The 18,173-nt window shown below is 36.8% G+C and overlaps 1 protein-coding gene across 12 annotated transcripts in view; it reads right to left on the bottom strand.

Annotated features, from left to right (window-relative positions):
• The window catches only part of EPHA5 (EPH receptor A5), a 405,634-nt gene that overhangs the window by 20,215 nt on the left and 367,246 nt on the right, over positions 1–18,173 (bottom strand). For all 12 annotated transcript variants that reach the window (XM_086407625.1, XM_086407629.1, XM_086407626.1 and 9 more), the window contains 3 exons: positions 11,910–11,971; positions 9,959–10,168; positions 6,332–6,481 (listed from right to left, as the gene is read on the bottom strand). In XM_086407625.1, coding sequence (XP_086263751.1) covers positions 6,332–6,481; positions 9,959–10,168; positions 11,910–11,971 — 422 coding nt within the window. The remainder of the gene's footprint in view (positions 1–6,331; positions 6,482–9,958; positions 10,169–11,909; positions 11,972–18,173) is intronic.

Genomic DNA, 18,173 nt, shown 5'->3' with positions numbered 1-18,173 from the left:
ATATTATCTGCACTCATTTTTAACACATATCTGCAAAATAAGAATTAATACACATTTTACAAGTGAAACGTGACATTTCAGAAGGTTAACCACTGCACACATTCACACAAGTAACAAGTGGCTGTGGGAAGACTCACATCTAAGTCTCTCTGGCATGCAATTATGTAGATCTTTCTATCTAAGCACTGAGTCACTCTACTGAAATGAGAAATTATTACCTCCCCAGAAAATAATTTGGGACAAGTATGGATATTACTGGGACTTCCCTGGTGGCTCAGACGGTAAAGTGTCTGCCTACAATCCAGGAGACCCGGGTTCAATCCCTGGGTCAGGAAGAGTCAGACTTCTTCCACAATAAGAAAAAAATTAATATCCAGAATTAAAATGAGCTATTTTGAAAGATAGTGCATTCTTCATCACAGGAGATGTGAAAGTGTAGGCTGGATAAGTGAGTGGCAGGAAATTGGTAGGGAAACGTCAAGCATCACCATGAGCTCTGAAGAATTAGGTTCTACATAGACTGTGAATGCTTACGTTGCTTGGTATTCACTCGAACCTTCACAGATGAGTCCTTCATAGATACGAAGCTCCTCCAAAGTAAATGGAGTTTAATAATATATTCCTGGAAATTATCTCAAATGCCATAGAAATAGTTTCATATAGACTAATTTTTCCCCTGGTATTTCTTCCCTGTTTCCAGTAGCTATTAAAAAAGTATCAAGTGTATCTTTTTCTTCATACATCAATCTGAGAGAATTCCAGAGATTAGAAAGATCTTAGAAATCTGTTCAAATCCATTTCCTTTATAATCACTGAAGCTGACCAAGAGCCATCGAATCAAAGATTATTCTATTCTTTCAATTTAAAATTTTTGTTTTAGTTGTTTCTAAAAAGCAAGGTATAGAAATTTTAGACTGATATTTATGTCTCATTTTTCCCCAAAAGGTAGGAATTTCCATGAAGTTACCTACCAGTCCCTAAACTAATTAACTGCATCCAAAGGCAGCGTTATCCTTAGAAGACCAATAATCATTTGTCCAGTAGACTCATTGAGACCAAGAATAATTTGCTCAAATTATTGGTAATTTGTCAAATCTTGGTAATTTGGAGTATTTGGGTGAGAACTAAACTCCTCATACTTCAGTTAATTACAGTATGCTGTATGTTACCATAAACTGTTCTTTTTTGTTTTGCCATTAAAAACTTCAGCAATGCTGTATACATATACACACATCATTCTATCCCATCAGAAACTGAAACAAACAAACAAAAAATTGAGAGAAAGGGAGGCACATCTAGTACAAGGTGAGTTCACATCCTTTGGGAGTCAAAGATATTTGTCACCTTAAAGGTATGATTTAGGCTAACAGAAATGGTATTAGAAATCTGAATGAGAGAATAGCATTGGAACATGTATACTACCATATGTAAAATAGATGATCCAGTGCAAGTTTGATGCATGAAGCAGGGCACACAAAGCTGGTGCCCTGGGACAAGCCAGAGTTTGGGGTGGGGAGGGAGGTGGGAGAGGGGTTCAGGATGGTGGGACAAATGTGCACCCATGGCTGATTCATGTTGATGTATGGCAAAAAACATCACAATATTTTAAGGCAATTATCCTCCAATTAAAATAATTAATTAAAAATAAAAAAAAACACTTAAAAATTTAAAAAAATGTATTGCTTAAATAAGTTTTTAAAACACTTTATAACTTATGTGCTTAGTATACACTATGTATTCATTTTGTTTTTCAGTTGCTAAGTCATGTCCAACTCTGCAACCCCATGGATTGCAGCACTCCAGGCTTCCCTGTCCTTCATCAACTCCCTGAGTTTGCTCAAACTCATGTCCATTGAGTTCATGTGGCCATCCAACCATCTTATCCTCTTTCACCCCCTTCTCCTCCTGCCTTCAATCTTTCCCAGTATCAGGGTCTTCCCCAATGAGTAAAAGAGATTGTCACTAAATATAAAAATGCAACACACATCCTCTTATTTTGTTTCAAGTTCTGAAAAATGTTGACATTTAAAATGTTTGTTGTAAATAAGGAAGCTTCTACTGACAACAGAATATAATCTTAGCTTCCCAAACTTGAATCAGAGTTCATGGTCTGATATTTACCTAAAATCATATTCGTCATCTTAGCTGGCTTTTATTATATGTTGTCATGGCTTTTCTCTGTGATGATGGAGGCAATCCTAAATCAAAACAAACCTACTGCAGCATTCTGTCTCCCTGACACAGCAGAAGGGCTCCTCTGAGAGATTTAGATTATTCTGCATGTCTTGGTAATGTAACATTTTCATGGTAGCAAAGCCCTTTTAGAATCAGACAATATCTAGAATGCAGAGATGATAGAAAAGATCATTTAAAACTGCCAAATCAGTACTTCTATTTTGCTTTCTGAGAATCATTTTTCAAAAGAAATATTCACTGATCGTGGTTTTCAAATATAGTAGATTTTTCATGTTTCTTGGATACAAATTTTGATAAGAAATTGAGGCATACCAAACTTAATATTTAACTTGCTGAGAAAATGCAAGACATGTGTTGGACATTCTATTAAAGGCAGACATTTTAAAAAGATCTTTAATTGTATAGTAATTTTCTGTAGGTTCTTAGAAAACCCAACCAAGGCCAAAATATTAGCTTTTATTTTTATTGTGTTCTGAAAATATTACATTAGCACTTCCTTGTATCTTCTAAACAGTTTTAAATAAAGTTATCTGAAAAAGTATCAAGACTCTCTAATGGCTGAAAACAGGAAAAATATCTTTTCCTAATCCTTCACACCTTTTTGTTTCTATGTCCTTTTCCATGTAAATTTAGATTGTCCATTCACAATGAGCTGATTATGGGAACTGGACTGATCCTCTGATTATGGGATTGGACAATGGAATGTGCAGGCTGAAGTGCAATTGGGCTTATTCTCACCCTTCAGTCACATGGCAAATGAGCTCATATCTAGGCTAGCCTGCTGGTCTCTGATAGAAGATGAGGGCCATGTGGAACAGAGCCAAGGTGTACCAGTATATATCAACCAGTCCACAGGAGCATGAGCAAGCCCAGTCCAGATCAACAGAAACACATATGAGCTTTCACCTAACATTATATTCTACTTTGATCTATCATATTTATGACAGATAAAGCTATGTCAGGCATGATGGTCAATAATGTGAATAATAATGCTACATATATTATACACATATTTCAGTTCAGTTCAGTTCAGTTCAGTCACTCAGTCGTGTCCTACTCTTTGTGACCCCATGAACCACAGCACTCCAGGCCTCCCTGCCCATCACCAACTCCCGGAGTCCACCCAAATCCATGTCCATTGAGTCAGTGATGCCATCCAACCATCTCATCCTCTGTCATCCCCTTCTCCTCCTGCCCTCAATCTTTCCCAGCATCAGGGTCTTTTCAAATGAATTAGCTCTTCGCATCAGGTGGCCAAAGTACTGGAGTTACAGCTTCAACATCAGTCCTTCCAATGAACAGCCAGGACTGATCTCCTTTAGGATGGATTGGTTGGATCTCCTTGCAGTCCAAGGGACTCTCAAGTCTTCTCCAATGCCACAATTCAAAAGCATCAATTCTTTGCTGCTCAGCTTTCTTTATAGTCCAACTCTCACATCCATACATGATCACTGGAAAAACCATAGCCTTGACTAGATGGACCTTTGTTGGCAAAGTAATGTCTCTCTGCTTTTGAATATGCTGTCTAGGTTGGTCATAACTTTCCTTCCAAGGAGTAAGCGTCTTTTAATTTCATGGCTGCAATTACCATCTGCAGTGATTTTGGAGCCCCAAAAAATAAAGTCTGACACTGTTTCCACTGTTTCCCCATCTATTTGCCATGAAGTGATGGGACCGGATGCCATGATCTTAATTTTCCGAATGTTGACATATTTGGGAAGGACTAAAAATAATTTCAAGTGACAAATCAGAATTAAATATATCTCAAGAGTGAGAAGGAGCTATAACACCAAATAGGGATAAATGTTTTCCTCGAGAGAAGGGAGCAGCCTTGTTGGCATGACAGAATGAAATACTCTCATAAAGACTAAAGGAAACAGTGGCATTGAAATGAGCCTTGAGAGAAGTCCAAAGCCAAACCATATGTTTCAAGTTAGCATTAGACATTTATCTGGAGAGTGTAGCAAATAGCAAAATAGGTCTGGTCTCTGTCTAGACTAGATTAATCCATAGTAATTATTACATACTGAATTGAATATTTTATATTCAATTAGAAGACTGATTCAATTGGAAACAGTGTGGAGGTTAGGTATAAAATTTTGGAGAGCCAAGCTGAAACTTCTGGCATAACTTATATTTTTGTGGCCTAAAGAAAGTCATTTAATCTCTCCAGTGTATTAACTGGGAAATGGATAATAACCCTCTGATTGATTGCTAAACATGCAATGATTTCATCACTTTGGCCACAGTCCTGGCCCTAAAATCATAAAGTTGATGACAGTAGATGATATTTTCTCTCAAATTTAGAGAAACATAAAAGTCAGCATCCCTTCTTTGCTTGACTAAGTCAACCAAACAGGACACAAAGAAAACTAGTTGTAGCATTGTAGATGACAAAAAGAAAGGGAGAATCATTGCCTTGCAGTATGCTTGCTGAGAGGCAGGAATCAATCAGCTTAATTTCCTATTGCTATCCAAGAAGAATGCTGTTAAATATTTCTTGGGAAAGCCAGAGGGCGACCTTGACTTCTCATCTAGGGAATCTGAAGGAGGCAGGCTGGTTAGAGCAGCACTGAAGAAGGATTCTTTACCAGCTGGGCCAAGAATACTGGAATGGGTAGTCTATCCCTTCTCCAGCAGATCTTCCTGACCCAGGAATTGAACCCTGTTCTCTTGCATTCAGGCGGATTCTTTACCAGATGAACTACCACGGAAGCCCAGGACAGCCTGCAATAGTACCTAAAAGAGGGGACACTGATAGAACAACCAACAAGAATGTGCTGTCCTCTGGTGAAGCAGACATGTGTGAGGCATCATAAGAGGCTGTGAGGTGGGGAGCAGGCAGTAAGTATGGGAATTCTCGGATATCAGCTGGAATACAAGGATCTCACAGAGAGGACAGCAAAAATCTGACAATTCTTCCTTCCCAATCTCCCTACCTGGTGTCAGGCTGACCCTGTTGTTATAGAATACACTTTGAAATGGACGTAGGATTGACTTCGATTTAGACTGGACTTGGATTTTTTTATCTGAAAGTGAATCTTAATTACTAGCATGGTACTGCTGATTCACCAAAATGCAGCTGGAGAGTTACAGTACCTGTGTAATAATCCCTAAAGGCATAGGAGAGGGAGACTTTAGAGAGCATGGACAAAAGAAACAATTGGGGAAAAAAGAAATGTTTTAAATCGTCATGGTGATTTATTGAGCTAAGCTTGTTCATTATGCTGTTATTTTCTACAAAGAAGTAATGAGCTATTAGTTGTTAAATCATTTAAAACAGTATAGGCATAGAGTATTGTTTTTGTTTTTGATACAGTAAGGACTTAATACATGTTAGCTTTTATAATTATTTATTTGAATAAAAATATCAAATTTCAATGTGATTCAAAATAGAAAGGGCTGTACTGAATAGTCACAATGGAAAATTACAAAGGAAAAGACCAGAGAGTCATGTGTCAAGCATCATTCTGAACCTGAATAGAAGATTCTTTTTTGGGGTCTTTAATTCCAAGATTCTATTATTTTAAGCTTGAATTATTTCTCCATATGGGAAAAAAGCAGCTTTTTTTTTTTTTTTACTTTTTACAAAATTAAACAGACAATATAACTCTTCCTCTATTTTTAAATATAAAGAAACATAGATTATTTCTTTTTATTCTCTAAGAGCATCCACTGTTAAATCAATATCATTCATCCTTTTCATATGGAGTATTAGCTCCTTTTATCAGGCACATGTTGTAAAAACTTGCCTGTCAGTATTCATTCTTTGATGGCTCTTTCTTCATTTTTGAAAATGATACTGACATGAAATGAGTGAAACATCATGATAGTATAGCTAGAACTGTCCTGGCAAGGGACTAAGCTTTTATATAACAATAACTTGCTTTCCTTTGTGCTAACTTATTTTGAGGTTTTGTATAAAGGATTTTAATAACAACAAAACAGACCAGAGGTTAAGCAAAGAGCCTTTCACTTTTTTAAGCACCTCTCATTTTCAGAAATACACATATATATACACATATACACACTTATATTTGTGTGTGTGTGTGTGTGTGCGCGTGTATATAAAAATCGCATGACTCAGAGACCTATATCTCATTTCAAATTTTAAGGGGACTAGTTTTGTACTTACATCTTGGTTGGTCATCTCCCAGTAGGGTCTTTCTCCATAAGATACAACCTCCCACATCACGATTCCATAGCTCCAGACATCACTCGCAGAAGTAAACTTTCGAAAAGCAATAGCTTCTGGGGCAGTCCATCTGATTGGAATTTTGCCTCCCTAAAATTGAAAAAGAATAAAAAAAATGCCCACATACTTCAAATGTATCTAAGGATACTTCTGCCTTACTGAAAAGATGTAGAAAGAGATGTAGCATTTTTAAGTGAATCTGTTTGACAGCATGCAGTCTCCTTTCACATATCTCAAGCCCATAAGCACTTGTAGACTGACTTCTAATTGGCTGTCCAGAAGCCTTCTAGTTTAAATTCTGTCTGACTGCTGGAACACATACAGGACCCACATCTCAATTACAGTATCAGGATGGCAACTTTAAGTGGGGAAAGCAGGCAGTAAGGCAAATCAATAAGGTATACTTTCATGACTTGCTAACAGAAAGTACAGGACTCAAATTCCCAGAGTATCACTTTTTCCTTTAATATAGGGATTGTAAATAGAAATTCTTGATTGCTGAATGCAATCCTGAGAAGTTTCAAAGTTAATAAGACAAGCATGAAAATCAGATATATTAAAAAAAAAAACAACTTGGTTATACTTTCTCCTGACACTGTGCAATTTATTTTAGACTTGATTTCTCTTATTTTTTATTGTCATACTTCTGTGTGTATTTGATCAAACTGACTATTTTTAAAAGTAAAAGGCACGTATCTAAATTAGAGTCAACCAAATTAAAAATTATTAAAATTAGATTATGGGGGAACACTCACAAGGTTATCAAGTTTGGGTTTTTACATGATAAAAACTATGATTTGGTAAGTTTTCTCTTAGTTTACAAAATAGACAATTTTATATCTCACCCATTTCAGTGTAAACTCTTTTCTCTTAAGTTTTCAAAGAAGGAAAATCCATGCAACAAATATGTCATCTATAAGCAAATACACCTTAAAATAGAGACTGAGAGAGAGAAAAATGTGGGTTTTAAATATTTTCTTGGAAGAAACTAAAATATGTATTCCTGTTTTGCAGGAAGAAAAAAATTTAATTTACCTACTAAAAAAAAATGGGACTTAAATTGCTCTTTATGAACCAAAGCTTCAAGACATATGAAGAAATAACAACTTCATGTAATGATTGAAATTTCTGTGAGTTGACATTAATTTGAATTATTCAAGCTAATTTTGAATTATTTGCTCCTTAGAAACATGATAATACCACTTTAAGAAGACTCTCCTGAAACATACTTTTGTTAATTAAATATTCACAGGCAAGATCACATCATTAGGCCAACTAGGTGGCATTTGGGATGGCCTATATTACTATTATATATTTTATTATATGTATTTATTATATAATATGTGTATACATACACATATGTATACATAATATATGTGTTAACATATATAATAATATATGTATACATAAATAGTTGTTCAGTCGCGTCTGACTCGTTGCGACCCCATGTGGTATAGCAGCCCACCAGGCTCCTCCGTCCATGGAATTCTCCAGGCAAGAATACTAGAGTGGGTTGCCATTCTCCAAGGGATCTTCCTGATCCAGGGATTGAACCCAGGTCTGCATGGCAGCCAGATTATTTACCTTCTGAGCCACAGGGAAGCCCTTATGATTTCTCTTCAAACTGCAATTTGTCGATTATTTTAAACTTCAGCCTGGAAGTTTTCTCCTGGTCCTCTGACCATCATATCGTATATCAGTATTATCTGAAGTTCCCTCACTGACTCATCTCTCAGTATATGGATTTTCCACAAAGTGCAACCATACCCCATTTCGAGGAGTAAATCTTGAGGGCCTCATCTTTGGCTTCCTTCCCCCTCCTTCTCCACTAGCATAACACATTTACACAGATCTTGACAAATTCACTTTATACATTTATTAATAACTAAGACACCAACCAACCATACTGGGAACAGATTTTTCTATAAACTCAGTCTTGTTTAGGCCAAGTTTATTAAGTGTAACTCTAATCCCAAGAGAATCCCTACTTGAGGTTTCAGTTAACAGAAATAATGACAATAATAATTAGGTCTAGAAGACAGGAAAATCCCACCAATTAATTTATTGATTTATTAGGCTGACCAATGGAAAGTTTTGTTTGCTTAGGTAAGTTACTCTTGATCTTCAGCATAGTGAAATCCTAATGATCCATAAATCACAACACAATGAAAAAAAAACAGCCTTATAATCTAAAATAGACTAAAACAAGTAATTTTAAAACATTGAATTAAATTAGAAAATGTTCACATTTAGCATAAGTGATGTTAAAAGTATTCTGTATTGAAACAAAAGTTAACAACATTGTATATATAGTGAAAAAGATATAATGATAAATTCCTGCCTTCGTAAGACGTTTAAACATTGAGGATGTTTTGATGACCTTCAAAAGATTTAGAACAAGTTTAGTTTATTATAAGGCATTAAAACTCAAGAAATGCAGTGCATAGACTGCCCAGGAAATTCTGTTCCATCATTACCCAGAGTTTTCTACAGAAAGAACTGTCAATTGTATTACAATGATTCAGGAAGCAATTACTTTGCTGGAAAAGGGTGTTGATTTATGCTCATTTTGACAATATGATTTAGTGACCAATTTTCCATAGAAGCCGGCTTAACAGTTTACATGGTATAAAAGAAAAGCAATTAGGCATTAAAATACTTCCAGTAAATCAAAACTTTCTGAAGGAATAGCTCTTTTATTCCCTATCATATGAATATTTAGAATTTTATATTCTAAATATAATATTTATATTTAGATATTTAGATATTTCCGTACTTGTTTTATACATGAACAAGTATATATATATATATATATACATGAACCCTATATATAGGGTTTATGCTAAAGGACTGATGTTGAAACTGAAACTCCAATACTTTGGCCACCTCATGTGAAAAGTTGACACACTGGAAAAGACCCTGATGCTGGGAGGGATTGGGGGCAGGAGGAGAAGGGGATGACAGAGGATGAGATGGTTGGATGGCATCACTGACTCGATGGACATGAGTTTGGGTGAACTCCGGGAGATGGTGATGGACAGGGAGGCCTGGTGTGCTGCGATTCACGGGGTCACAAAGAGTCGGACACGACAGAGCGACTGAACTGACTGACTGACTGAAATGCTATACATGTTTATATATTCACATACAAAGCATATTAATATATTCAGATACATAATATGAGCACATATTACATGCATACATATATTATATGTTAATATATGTATATATTTATTACTTTTAATACAGGACATTCTTTAACTTTTACATTTAATACTGTATATGATTTTTATCAGTTGTATCCACTCTGAACCCAAACTTTTTATTTTCAGTATCTGTACAAAAAAATAAACAGTTAAGACTCATTACGTGAATACTTAGCTTATCTAAGTTTAATGTTTGAATTTTCTGACATCTAACAAGGAAATTATTTGGACTTTTTAAGCCACCCTCTCTGTTTCCTCCCTCTTTCTTCCTATATTGGAGGAACTTCTTTTTCTTTTTAAAATCTTTAAATATTCAATGTCTCCAGCGTAGTATTTCAGAAGGCATTCTGTTAGATCTTACCCTTGTGGTGTAGGCTGCCTCAGGATCATCTTCCAGTACCCTGGAAAGCCCAAAGTCAGACACTTTGCACACAAGGTTACTGTTGATTAAGATGTTTCTGGCAGCAAGGTCTCTATGCACGTAGCCCATGTCGGAAAGGTATTTCATTCCTGCAGCGATGCCTCTCAGCATGCCAACCAGCTGGATCACAGTGAACTGCCCGTCATTTTTCTGTAAAGATTATACAGAAACATTAGTCCTGCAACACCTATCACTGGATCTTCCTTCAATCCTTAAATTAATACATACTACTACCAAATTCACATTGCAATTTCTATCTGAAGGAGAATGGAAAAAAATTAAGCAATAGACAGTAAACCTGATAACTGTATCAGTTACCAAGTGTATACAAAGTGTCCTCTACTCAGTGAAAGCAGATGAAGGCTTTGAAAACCCTCGACCAAAATCTTATGTATTGCTGCTCTTTTCTGCTTTGTAATTCCTTTCTTAGTCATCAGAAGAGTGTTTTCATCACTCCAATTTAGTGCCTGCCTTGGGTTAACACTGCATATTTTAGAAGTGATTTAAAAGAAGCTGTTTGGATAGGCATATTGGGGTAAAGAAGTGGCCAGAGGAAATAAGTGAGATTCTGCAGTAGCAGATGAGGGAGGGAGGGACTGAGCAATGACCAGGAGAATGTTAGTATTTCTGGGAGGCTTGCGGGCACTGGATTTGGTGTAGACACACCGAATAAGGCTCAACTGATGCTTATTTTGAAATAAAGGAATGATGTGACCTTAAGGGGCTGATAAATAAACGTACAAGAAATTTGGCAGCAGAGTCTGGTAGAGGCAGGAAACTGGAAGGGAAATTTGCCTTACCATTGGACCCCTGTCATATTCTTAGGATGATAACTAATGCCACTGCTGCTTCACTTTTCTAATCAATGACAGCTGTTGCCATTTGAGGGTGAAAGGTTGCCAGTCTACAGGTTTAATCAGGCCTGCAAACATGTTACATTGTTCAGCACATACTATTTACTAATAAAATGAGTAGCCAAAGTTTAACATTTGGAAAGTTGCGTAGTAAATTATTTTCCTAAAACCCAAAAGATCTAACAACATTGACTACCATCTATTATCACATAATGATTCTTCAAATACAGAAGTACAAGCAGTGGCTGGCCCTCAGGGGAGTTATGAGTCTGTTTGACTCTTTCATTAGTATATGATTTTCACGGATTTTATAGACATTTTCCCTGTTCTGCCTGATATTACGTATTTTGAGAAATTTAAATACTTATATTCTTTAAAAATTTTTTTTCATTGTAATTTATTTACAATCTTGTGTTAGTTTCAGGTGTAAAGTGAACCAGTTATACATATACATATATCTACCCTTTTTTAGATTCTTTTCCCAATAGGCAATTACAGAGTATTGAGTAGAGTTTTCTTTCTATACAGTAGATATTCATTAGTTATCTATTTTATATATAATAGCATCTATATCATCAATTTCAATCTGCAAATGTATCTCCCTTTTCCCCCACTGGTGACCATAAGTTTGTTTTCTACATCTGTGACACTATTTCTGTTTTGTAAACAAGCTCATTTATACCATTTTTTATATTGCACATATAAGCAATACCATATAATATTTGTATTTCTCTGTCTAACTTACTTTACAGAGAGTTAAATACTTATAAAAAATTCTCTTTTTCTCCTTTCCTTCATTCCTATCCACCTTCCTTCCTTTCCTCCTTTATTTCTTTGGGGGGAGACACATTAACATACATTAAATAAAACCCTAGAGACATGTAATTTGCATTTGTATAAGTTTCAAGCCAATTTTCAAGCCAAAGTTAATTTTTGTAGTACAATTATCCTGACTCCAGATATTTCTATTTCTCCTTCAACATCACAGTCAGTATATAAATAACACTTTCAATGGTTGCATTTATATAAAATCTTACCTTTAAAAATGTATCTAAAGAGCCATTTTCCATATACTCTGTCACGATCATCACTGGTTTACCTGAAAAGAGCACAGTGGTATAAACTGCTGCTTTTTTATTTTGTAGTCTTATCTAGGAAAAGTATGCATACTAAGTCGCTTTTGTCATGTCCAGCTTTTGCATGCCTATAGCCCACCAGGCTCCTCTCTCCATGAGATTCTCCAAGCAAGAATACTGGACTGGATTGCCATGCCCTCTTCCAAGGGATCTTCCTGACTCAGGGATCAAACCTACATCTTTTGTGTCCACCGGAGTTGGTAGGCAAGTTCTTTATCAGTAGTGCCATCTTTACCTGGAAGTTTTTATTTTTGTGTGCAAATTTTATATATATACATATAAAACATTATATACATATATAATGTTTTATATATATATATATAAACAGTCCTCTTTGAGTAGCAAGTAAATTCCTGGCATGATGATATCTTAGTACATGCTAAATGCGGTCAGAGAGAAGACAGTATCACAAGAATGATAAAGATTGATATTTAAGATGAAAAAAATTTCAATATCAAAGTCCATTTGTGTAGAAAATGAGTTTAAGGATGAATTTCATTTTAATAGAGGTAATGATATGAAATGTCAAATAATAATATCCAGGAAACACATTCATCTTTCTCACAAGTTAATTAAGTTGCTCAGTCGTGTCCGACTCTTTGCGACCCCATGACCTGCAGCATGCCAAGTCTCCCTGTCCATCACCAACTCCCGGAGTTTACCCAAACTCATGTCCAATGAGTCGGTGATGCCATCCAACCATCTCATCCTTTTTTGTCCTCTTCTCCTCCTGCCTTCAATATTTCCCAACATCAGGGTCTTTTCAAATGAGGCAGCTCTTTGCATGAGGTGGACAAAGTATTGGAGTTTCAATTTCAACATCAGTCCTTCCAATGAACACCCAGAACTGATCTCCTTTAGGATGGACTGGTTGGATCTCCTTGCGGTCGAAGGGACTCTCAAGAGTCGTCTCCAACACCACAGTTCAAAAGCATCAATTCTTTGGTGCTCAGCTTTCTTTATAGTCCAACTCTCACATCCATACATGACTACTGGAAAAACCATAGCCTTGACTAGACAGACCTTTGTTGACAAAAGTTATGTCTCTGCTTTTCAATATGCTGTCTAGATTGGTCATAACTTTCCTTCCAAGGAGTGCCTTTTAATTTCATGACTGCAATCACCATCTGTAGTGATTTTGCAGCCACAAAAATAAAATCAGCCACTGTTTACCCATCTATTTGCCATAAAGCGATGGGACCGGATGCCATGACCTTCGTTTTCTGAATGTTGAGCTTTAAGCCAACTTTTTCACTCTCCTCTTTCACCTTCATCAAGATGTGATTTAGTTCTTCTTCACTTTCTGTCATAAGGGTGGTGTCATCTGCATACCTGAGGTTATTGATATTTCTCCCAGCAATCTTGATTCCAGCCTGTGCTTCCTCCAGCCCAGCATTTCTCATGATGTACTCTGCATATAAGTTAAATAAGCAGAGTGACTATAGACAGCCTTGACGTACTCCTTTTCCTATTTGGAACCAGTCTGTTGTTCCATGTCCAGTTCTAACTGTTGCTTCCTGACCTGCATGCAGATTTCTCAAGAGGCAGGTTAGGTGGTCTGGTATTCCCATCTCTTTCAGAATTTTCCACAGTTTGTTGTGATCCACACAGTCAAAGGCTTTGGCATAGTCAATAAAGCAGAAATAGATATTTTTCTGGAACTCTCTTGCTTTTTTGATGATCCATCAGATGTTGGCAATTTGGAACCAGTCTGCTGTTCCATGTCCAGTTCTAACTGTTGCTTCCTGACCTGCATACAGGTTTCTCAAGAGTTCTAAATAAAAACTTTCATCCAGTCTAACAGCCCTACTGATGATCCCTGGAATATATGTTGCATTTTCCCAAATTTATTTCCATATTCTTGTAATACTTTTACTTTTGGCTACCTCTCTTTTCCCTCTAGGCCACATAGCTACAATCTCTATCAATCCAAATTTTTCCATCCCTCAAAACCCTGTTCTAGTTCCTCTTGCTATCTGGAAACATCTCTTGTAATCATTGTTCTGATGGATGAGGTCCTCCTCTTTTCACATCTGATATAAAACTGTAGCTGGACAGACTCTGAAGCCACACTGCTTGGCTTTATATCCTAGATTAAACAACTACTATCATATGATCTTAAGCAAATCAATTCTTATCTGTGTACCTCTTCACCTCCAAAATGGGGACACTAATGGCACCTGCCTCACAGAGTTATTGTGAGTATCCCCTAAGTCATATTGCTATCCAATATGTGCCCATAACTTAGAATTTAAATTTACTGTATATCATTATTTTATAAACTTTATCAACTTTGTGCATAAATGTCATTGCTAGATGTAATTTGACCAAGAGAAAAGATCACATTTTACCTTCATAAAATTATGGCATTTTGTGTGTAATATGTCTGTGATATAAGATGAAAAATATAAGATCAAAAATATTTGCTATATGAAAAAATACCTAAAACAAGGTTGTTAGTTTTATCACTCCACATTAACCTCACTATATTTTTTAAAATGCCCCTTTATTCTTTAGTAAATGTATACTACATACAATTTTAGTGCTAAATTATACTGAGGTAAGTGGAAAAAGATCTTATGGTATGTCTATTGGTTAATTTTTTATATAATAAGGGAAATGGTGGTGGTGGTGGTTTAGTCGCTAAGTCGTGTCCAACTCTTGTGACGCTATGGACTGTAGTCCACCAGGCTCCTCTGTCCATGAGATTTTCTAGGCAAGAGTACTGGAGCGGAGAAGGCAATGGCACCCACTCCAGTACTCTTGCCTGGAAAATCCATGGACAGAGGACCCTGGTAGGCTGCAGTCCGTGGGGTCGCTAAGAGTCGGACACGACTGAGCGACTTCACTTTCACTTTTCACTTTCATGCATTAGAAAAGGAAATGGCAACCCACTCCAGTACTCTACCCTGGAAAATCTCATGGACAGAGGAGCCTGGTGGTGGGCTGCAGTCCATGGAGTCACAAAGAGTCGGACAAGACTGAATCGACTTAGCAATAGCAGTGGATTGCCATTTCCTTCTCCAGGGGATCTTCCCAACCTAGGAATGGAACCCAGGTCTCCTGCATTGCAGGCAGATTCTTTACCGAGTGAGCTATGAGAGAAGTCCACAATAAGGGAAATGAAGCCTATCAATTATGAAATGCACTATAATTAACTTAATGGCATTGTCCAGAAAGGTACCTGTATTTTACTTGAGAAGTGATTCATTCAGGTCATAGAATTAGAACTTTTAAATTTATTCAATCAACATTACCTTGAAGTGCAAACAGATATAAAAAGATAATTACATACAAAAAAGAAGCAACTAGGAAGAAAAAGGAGTTTTCATTCCAAAGTCACTTAAAACTCACTATTTAGTATAATATGGTGTATGTGCGTGTACTAAGTCACTTTAGTCGTATCTCACTTCTTGTGACACTATGGACTGTGGCCTGTAAGGCTCCTCTGTCCATGGGATTCTCCAGACAACGATACTGGAGTGGGTTGCTGTGCACTCCTCCAGGGTATCTTCCCGACCTTGGAATCGAACATGTTTCTCCTGCATTGCAGGCGGTTTCTTTACCACTGAGCCACCAATAGTTCAGTCTAATTTCTTACTCAGATAATTATCTTCTGTTAAAACACTTCACAGTATTATTCTTTTAATGGAATGTGACAAGTAATACTATAAAGGCAGATTGATTTCTCTCCTCCTCTTTAAAGTTTGTAAAAGTTATAAAAAAAAGTTTGCCTAAAATAATTTATCATATATTTGTAGTATACCTGTTACGTAAAACATCCCATATGTAGAAAATATGCATTAGAGTTGTCATTTGACTTGAACTTTGAAAGTGTCACCATTGTAACAAAAGGTGACAAGGACTTCAGGAAGAAGAGGTAGCCTGTATCTTGTCATGAAAGAGCTTGTCAACTTCAAACACAGCTAGAGGCCTGGATTTTCCTTTTATAATTCAGGAAGTTACAGGACATGAGTTGGGGAACACTGATTTTTAAAATGACTGGAAATACAATACCAGGAAAAAAAAAAAAAAGAGGGACTCATGTTGTATTTGTAAATGGCCATGGCAATAAACAAACAAACAAAAAAGATTATAAATGCCTTTTCTCCTTAGGATTACTGTAATCTAAATTCATAAATTGAGATATGCTCCCAGATTCAGTTCACTTTAGTTTAAATTGCTCAGTCGTAACTGACTCTTTATGAGCCCATGGACCACAGCCCGCCAGGCCTCCCTGTCCATCACCAACTCCTGGAATCTACTCAAATTCATCTCCATTGAGTCGGTGACGCCATCCAACCATCTCATCCTCTGTCGTCCCCTTCTCCTCCTGCCTTCAATCTTTCCCAGCATCAGGGTCTTTTCAAATGAGTCAGTTTTTTGCTCCCAGATTAACTTCATTTTAAGGGCATTGCCACACCCATTCAATGGACCTCAGACAAACTACTAAATAGACCAAATTCTGCTTTTGGTCCTTTGGTCTCATTTTTATATCCTAGGGCTTATTTCTGACTATCATTAATGTTGAAACCCCTTTTCTTTCAAAAGTCCAGAACTAAATAATAACTGTTTTGGCACAGGGACCTACATGTCCAAAGTTCCACCAGCCACAATGCTGGAATATTGAAATGTCCTGCTATACGAGACATCACTCCTTCATCTGTCTGATTTCAGGAATTCAAAAGTACTCAGAGATGAAGCTGAGTAGGCATACAAAAGGGACATGCAGGTAACCCTGTCTTCAGCTTTTTATCAAACAGTATGGAAGTATTTTTAAAAAATTATAGGTATTAGCACCAAAGAGTGTGTACTTACTGAACACCAGCTCTGAACAAACTAGAAGAAGGTCTACGTTTTCAGGAATCAGCCTATGTTTCAGGAATCTGCCCTGTGAAGCTCTTTGTCTTTCATTTACAGAAATCTGCTGAGGGTGTTGTCAGAGTTTAACTGGAACTGGAAGAACTGAATTCCAGCAGATATTCAAGGGATATAGTTGAAACTTCCTTTCATCAGCACCTCTCAGTCCCTACCATGCGAGAAGAACCGAATTCCAGCAGATATCCAAGGGATGTAGTCAAAGCTTTCCTTCATCAGCACCTCAGTCCCTACCATGTGAGCAGATGCCTTGTCCATCAAAGTGAAGACTTTGTCAATATCTACCTTTACCTCCTCTACCCCAAGTCTTTTATGATTACAGTACCACCCCTATATTACTACAACACAAACTTCAGTTTCCTTCTGTTCTCTTTTTCTAGAATTTCTTCTTTGCATCTATCCTCTAATTTTTTAGACTCTCTTCTTACAGTTATGGGTTAGTGTAAATATTTATTATGGCTCTCCCAAGGTCTCCTGAGCAGGAGTTGGATAAATCTTTATGTAAAAAACCTCTTTCTTAGGCAAATTTGTTCCTTAAATTCAACCCAAGTTCACTGAGCTTAGATGAAAGAATTCACAATCTAAAGAGAATGAACTGATCATAAACCTTACTGTTATTAAATAGTATATATTTGGAAACAAAAAAATGGTTACTTTTTTAGGGAGTTAGGCACCTGGTTTCTCTCCTATAAGGTTTTTCTGGGGTTCATCACCTAATTTTAAAAGTCAGATACATTATTTATGACGGTGTAGGTTGTATTTTCAATAGCAAAAGTGTTATTTGAAAAATATGATAGGAACCTAAAATGCCTCTCATATTTCAGAAAATGCTGCTGCTGCTGCTAAGTCACTTCAGTTGTGTCCAACTCTGTGTGACCCCATAGACGGCAGCCCACCAGGCTCCACTGTCCCTGGGATTCTCCAGGCAAGAACACTGGAGTGGGTTGCCATTTCCTCCTCCAATGCATGAAAGTTAAAAGTGAAAGTGAAATCGCTCAGTCATGTCCGACTCTTCACGACCCCATGGACTGCAGCCTACCAGGCTCCACCGTCCATGGGATTCTCCAGGCAAGAGTACTGGAGTGGGTTGCCATTGCCTTCTCGGTCAGAAAATGGGGAAAAGCAATAAAAATGCATATTTGCAAATAAGCATGCCCTTCTTTTGTTGACAAGAATAAGAAAATTCATGAACCATCCGATTATTTTTTATATTTGAGCCATTTTAATGATAATTATATTTAGTTTGGCTTATGTTTTGTCTCAGTTCCTGCTAGCCTGCAAAGATGA

This window comes from Bos grunniens, chromosome 6, assembly GCF_055505025.1.
Source record: "Bos grunniens cultivar Pamir isolate PY7600 chromosome 6, Bosgru_T2T1.0, whole genome shotgun sequence".
Lineage (NCBI taxonomy): Eukaryota > Metazoa > Chordata > Mammalia > Artiodactyla > Bovidae > Bos > Bos grunniens.
This window is presented reverse-complemented; position numbering and strand designations above follow the sequence as displayed.